The sequence below is a fragment of the Gopherus flavomarginatus genome, chromosome 11 (assembly GCF_025201925.1).
Source record: "Gopherus flavomarginatus isolate rGopFla2 chromosome 11, rGopFla2.mat.asm, whole genome shotgun sequence".
Taxonomy (NCBI): Eukaryota; Metazoa; Chordata; order Testudines; family Testudinidae; genus Gopherus; species Gopherus flavomarginatus.
This window is the reverse complement of record NC_066627.1, coordinates 13785794-13792562: the sequence shown is the minus strand read 5'-3', so window position 1 is coordinate 13792562 and position 6769 is coordinate 13785794. Positions and strand designations below refer to the sequence as shown.

Genomic DNA, 6769 nt, shown 5'->3' with positions numbered 1-6769 from the left:
ACAAATTAAAGACTGGACTCTATATGTAGAGGATGTTTCTTCGCCCATTTGTCAAGAGGTGGGGTAGAAGAGAAGATCATACAATGATTATGTCTGTCATTTGTTGGGTTTATGGATGGATCTTTTCATGGATTTTTAAGACATAGGATTTTCTATGAAGTGGCAGAAATTAAGGTACACAAATACCATTTCATGTCAACCTTAGCTGTATGCTTAACTCCCTTAGATGCCTTTAAAAATTCCAACCCATGATTCTAGACACCCTGGCACTCAATTGTGAGTCTTCCAACCAACCATTTTAGTCTTAGCCAACTGACTTGTGTTATGTAATATTTATGGAATTATGTTTATATTGCTGCATGAAAACTTAAGATCATTTTCATCAAATAATGTCACAGACTTCCATTTAATTGTCCTAGATACACCTCATGGCAAAAACAGAACAGGGAAATCAAACAGCCATCACAGAATTTATCCTCCTGGGATTTGGGAGTCATCCTGCACTGCGTGTTTTTCTCTTCCTGCTGTTTCTAGTGATCTACATTCTTACTGTGGCTGGAAACATTCTCATCATTGTGCTAGTTGTGGCTGATCAGCACCTTCATACCCCCATGGACTTCTTCCTGGGGAATTTGTCCTGCCTGGACACCTGCTACACTTCCACCATCCTTCCTAGGATGATGGCCAGTTTCCTGACAAATGAATATGTCATTTCAGTAAATGGCTATTTCTTGCAATATTATTTCTTTACCTGGCTAGCTGGATCTGAGTGTTGTCTCTTGTCTGTCATGTCTTATGATAGATATGTAGCGATATGCAAACTACTGCAGTATGCAACTCATATGAATGGCAAATTCTGCCTCCAGCTAGTAGCAGAGTCTTGTATCAATGGGATGGTGGCTAGTGCTATAGTAACATCTCTGATGTCACGTTTAATCTTCTGTGGCTTCAGTGAAATTGACCATTTCTTTTGTGATTTCACCCCAGTAATTAAACTCTCCTGCAGTGACACCCGCCCGATCGAACTTGTCACTTTAGTCCTGGCCTCCATATTCACCCTGCCCCCATTTCTATTGACTCTCATCTCCTACATTTGCATCATCATCACAATCCTGAGAATTCCATCTCCCACTGGGATGCAAAAAGCATTTTCCACCTGTTCCTCCCACCTCATTGTGGTGACCATTTTCTATGGGACCCTGAATATTGTGTACCTGTCTCCAAAAACCCCCACTCTGAGAGACCTGAACAAAGTCTTCTCCATCTTCTGACTCCTCTAGTCAACCCCATCATCTACAGCCTGAGAAATAAAAATGTCAAGGAGGCTTTGATGCATGTTAGCAGTGAGCGTGTGGCCTTGACAAGAGATCAGAGAATCCATGCTAATTTTTAAAGTACACTGAAAATGGAAACAAGCATAGTTAAACAAGTCTGGCCTGTGATCTCTGACCTTACAGTCTGGCAGGTAGCCAGGTTATGATTCACTCTCATCTGGCTTCTGTTGTTGCTTCTCTTTAATTTTGAGTTTTAGAAAAGGGGTGGTGATGGCAAGGGACAAGGGCAGACTTCTGTTGCAGCGCAAGGCTGGATGGTGGCTTTTAGAAATGGGCTGAGGAACCTATCAGGTAGATGGATGAACAGGATGAAATCCAGGCTCAGAGGCTTGGATACACAGAGGGGCTGAGGTGCCTAATTCCAGATTTAGGAACCTGCATCCCATTTTTAGGAACTACCAAAATCCACAAAATAACGTCTGATGGGTGCCTTGCCCAATAAGTGCCTAAACTCACCCAGCGCCAACATTTTTGCACCTATCTTCCTGCCTTTGCGCAGGTACACTGCTGCTTTTATCTAGGCCTCGGGGCACCTATATTCTCCATCATAACCTTTAGCCTGAGGTTTCAGGCACTAACCTGGCATGTGGGAGAACCCGTTGCAATTCCCACTATGCCTGCTGAGGGAAAGGGATTGAAGAGGGATCAGCCACTTCTCAGTTGAGTGCTCTAACCACTTGGCTATAAAGTCTTCTTGCTCTTTCTGTGGTCCAATTAATATGTAATTATTCAATTATTTAATTAAAGTGGAGCCACTCTGACAGGAGAGATTGAGGAAGACCTATATCTGAATATCCCATAGCCCAAGGGAGGCTCCAGGTTATAAGGGAGCTCAGTGTCTCAACACCTTTTTACATCGCTTTGTGGATCTGGGCCAAAGTTCCTGAAGACAAATGGAGAGGAGGAAGGTTGGTTATGTAGGAAATATGAGACAAAGACTTAGGCTGGGGTTTTCAAAGGGGCTTAAGGGTCTTAGGTATCTAACTCCTATTGTATTTCAGTTTGGATATCTAAATCCATGGCATTATTTGAAAAATCCCAGCATAAATACAGAGCAAATTATGCATGTAGCTGTTTGTACCTGATGGATTATATGTATTATAATTTTAAAAAAGTATTTCAATTGAAAATAAAATAACCTTTCCCCTGATACCTTAAAAGGCATCCTTTATATGTGAGATCGTGTTTATATGAAAATGAGGAATATGGGGATTACTGTACGCTCTGCCAAGGTATAGAATGTCACACACACTCCAAGACTATTGTGGATTTGGAAGTACTGGCCCTTACATTATCTCAAGAAAATCAGTTCTACAAAGCATAAAAAAGAGCACACTTTAGAGGATCTAAAACCACACAGAAGAGGATAATTGTTTATGCAAACAGAAACACACGCACATTTGTGTGTATGCACACATCAGTTAGTGTAAACATTCTAGCATAGTCTATAAAACCATTGAATTTGTGTATCACAATGTATCGTTCACATCTGGGGAAAGCTGTCTCACCTTGACCTGAATTACTCTGCTGTTTTGAGGGAACCCCAAGACTAACAATTTCTTTCTTATTGCAAATCATGTAGGGAAGATTTTTGTTCCCAGTCCAGTTCAAAGTTTTTAAGTACAATGGTCCCAAAACTTTTTAATAAGGTCTCACTTCAATCCATCACCATTAACCTTTTATGTCTCCAAAGCGTTGTTTTTATTAATGCCTCATGCCACTGACTTGTGTTCTCCCAAATGTAATTGCATTTAGTGAAATAACCTAATGAGCCTCTGGGGGAAAATCTTTCATCGTATGATGAAGCACTAGTTTACCTTTCGGAGTGATGACAATGGGCCAGGTTGCCAGCTGGATTACATTGACATGAACTCCATCGGCGTGAGTGGGCCAGAGCCCGAGCTGGTGTAAACCAATGAATCTCCAATGGGGTAAGTGAACAACATTCTCCTCTGATGTAAATGGATGTAGCTCTGCTGGATCTGTAGGCCAGATCCCCAGCTGGTAGGCATAAGCTGTAGTTCCATTGGAGTCAATGGGTCAGATCTCTAGTTGATGAAATTGATGTAGCCTCAGTAAAGTAAACAGAGCTATGGGTTTACTAAAACTGAGAATCTATCCCTATAGCTGCCCCCTTTTTATCCCCTAATTTCTACAGCCATATAGAGCTCTGGGTATGGTGTAGCTACCCCCTTTTTCCACCCTACAGCTTCTGCTGATAGCTGGGCAACATTATGCAATATAGCTTCTCCTTTCTCCTGGAGCAGTCCAGACATTCCCACTAATCCCATGTCATTGTTATTGTAGTTTATTCTCAGGTATACCCGGTCACTCAGATTCTCACACTCCAGAAATGTGCTCCTAACCCAGGCTAACATAGAGTGGCTCCTTATTACCCTCTAGTGGTCAGAGCTCCTACAGTAGCTTATGAGTCTGCTGTTTTCTCCATACTAGTTCACATAGTGCTTGTAGTAAAGGCAGTATGGAATCCTCCTTGAAAATTGACAGGCCCTGTGTTGAAGCCATACATAGCTTCTATCAAAGGACATTGTCATCTAGTGCCACACAATAGCGTACAGCCAAATACACACAGTACTGCACAGTCCACATATACACAAACACTCAATAGAGTCCAGTCTGCATGCAAACACACAATCATGTTCAAGTCATGTACACATGCAAAACCACAAGAGTGTTGAGTCTAGATTTACACTGATATAATCAGCATGCAGCTCTAAAGGCTTATCTACAAAGTGAGAAGCAAGCCATAACTCACAACAGTGTGGCTGTCAACCAATAGTATTAATAGATTCCAAGGCTAGAAGGCACCATTGTGATCATCCAATCTGATTTCTTGACCACAAAACTTGGTAAATGGTTCCACTGGTTAAGAATTTATACCTTATTTGTACTCTGAATTTGTCTAACTTCAACTTTCAGTCTTTGGACCATGTTATACCTTTGGTTAATAGACAGGAGAGCCCATTATGAAGCATTTGTTCCCATGTAGGTATCTGTATACTGTGCTCAAGTCAGCCCTTGACATTATCTTTGTTAAACTGAATAGATTGAGTTCCTTGAAAAATGTACATGTCAGACCCACAGCTTGTGTAAATTGGCATGTTAGCATTGGCTTCAATGGGCCCAGTCCCTGGCTGGTGTAAATGGATGTAGCCAGGGCTGGCGCTACCATTTAGGCAGCCTAGGCAATCGCCTAGGACGCCAGAATAGTTGGTGGACGCCATTTTGCCGGAGGGGGCGGCAGGCGGCTCTGGTGGAGCTGCCGCAGTGGTGCCTGCAGAGGGTTCGGTGCTCCGAGGCTCCGGTGGAGCTGCCGCAGTCGTGTCTGCGGATGGTCGGCTGCTCGCGAGGCTCCGGTGGACCACCCACAGGCATCACTGCAGCAGCTCCACTGGGGCCACGGAGCACCGGACCCTCCGCAGGCACCACTGCGGCAGCTCCACCAGAGCCGCGGAGTACCAGACGCTCCGCAGGCACCACTGTGGCAGGGCTGTGAAATTGCCGTCCGCCTAGGGCGCTCAAACCCCTTGCGCCGGTCCTGCATGTTGCTTCATTGAAATTAGGAAGCCAGATCCTCATAAGGTCTAAATTGGTTAAACACTATCGAAGTGAATAGAACTACACTTGTTTGCTAAGGATCTAGTCCTAAATGTTAAGGACTGATTATTTTCTCACATACGCCAGTTTTATGACAGTCTGACTCCATTGATACCGTGTGGAACAGCCTTCCAAGGTGAGCAATGGGGGCAAAAAACCTAACTGGCTTCAAGACTTAGCTTGATAAGCTTTTGGAGGGGATGGCATGATGAGACTGCCTACAATGGTATGTGGCCCATCAGCAATTGCCAGTAGCAAAATTCCCTAAATCCTGGAGATGGGACACTTGATGGAGAAGAATGTAAGTTACTACAGATAATTATTTCCCAGGTATCTGCCTGATAGGTCTTGCCCACATGCTCAAGGTCTAACTGATCGCCATATTTGGAGTCAGATTGGCAGAGACCCTGAGATTTTTACCTTCCTCTGCAGCACAGTGCATGGGCCACATGCAGGTTTAAACTAGTGTAAATAGTGAATTTTCTGTAATTAGAAGTGTTTACACCATGATTTGAGGATGTCACTAATTCAGCCACAGGCTAAGGGTCTATTTCAGGAGTGGGTGGGTGACGTTCTGCAACTTGCAATGTGCAGGAGGTCAGATTAAATTATCATGATGATCCCTTTTGACCTTAATTAATACACAAAAGGGAAAGAATCTCTCATCCTTGCTTTCTAGTGTCCATGGAACAGGTGTAAGTGGCAACACAGTTTAATAGGCATTGCTTGGGCACAGAATGAAAGGCTGAATCTTCACTCCTATGAAATACCCACCAGCTTAACTTAAGGATTGGGTCAGATTTTTATTGATATAAACGAGCCCAACTGCATTGACATCAGTGAAGTTAATCTGGATTTGCACTGGGGGCAACTGAGAGCAGAATCTTGTCCACTTCTGTATAAACTGTGTTGTCATGGGAAGTAACTGACACGAGCTGGGAAACACAAACTGAAATAATATTTATTGGAGAAAGACAGACAATTAATTCTATGTGAATAACCTCCTCATAGTAAATCTCCTCAATGAAGATTTGATCTCCTTGTTCCTCATGCTGTAGATGACCAGATTCATCACTGGAGGCACCATGGAATAGAGAACAGACACCACAAGGTGCAGACCTGATGCTGAGTTAGAGGTGGGCTTCAGGTACGCAAAGATGCCAGTGCAAACAAACGAGACCACAGCGAGGTGAAGGAGGCAAGTGGACAAGGCTTTTTCTAGCCCTGCTCAGAGGGGATTCTCAGTACTGCTTTGAAGATCTGAATGCGTCATTGTCATGGTCTAATCCCCACTCTGAACCTTAGCGTCCAAAAGATGGGGTACCAGCATGAATTCATCTAAGCTCAATTACCAGCTTAGTACCCGTAGCGCTGCCACTAACCAGGAATTACAGTGCCTGGTACATTCTGGTCCCTCCAAAACCTTGCCCGGGGACCCCCAAGACCAAGACCCTCTGGATCTTAACACAAGGAAAGTAAACTCTTTCCCTCACCGTTGCCTCTCCCAGGCTTCCCCTCCCTGGGTTACCCTGGAAGATCACTGTGTGATTCAAACTCCTTGAATCACAAAACAGAGAGGACAATTCACCTTCCTCCCTCCTTCTCTTTCCCCCTCCCAGACTCTTTCTGAGAGAAAGTAATCCTGGCACAGAGAGAAATCAGCCTCTCTCTCCCTCTTCCCTCCTTTCTCCCCACCAATTCCCTGGTGAATCCAGACCCAGTCCCCTGGGGTCTCACCAGAATAAAAAAAAACAATCAGGTTCTTAAGCAAGAAAAACTTTTAATTAAAGAAAGAAAAAACAGTAAAAATTATCTTT

The 6769-nt window shown here is 43.7% G+C and overlaps 1 protein-coding gene across 1 annotated transcript; it reads left to right on the top strand.

Annotated features, from left to right (window-relative positions):
• Nucleotides 1-428: 428 nt before the first annotated feature.
• LOC127030822 (olfactory receptor 10A7-like) lies at nt 429-1271 on the top strand. Its single transcript, XM_050917549.1, has one exon. The coding sequence runs from the start codon at nt 429-431 to the stop codon at nt 1269-1271; it is 843 nt and encodes a 280-aa protein (XP_050773506.1).
• Nucleotides 1272-6769: the final 5498 nt, after the last annotated feature.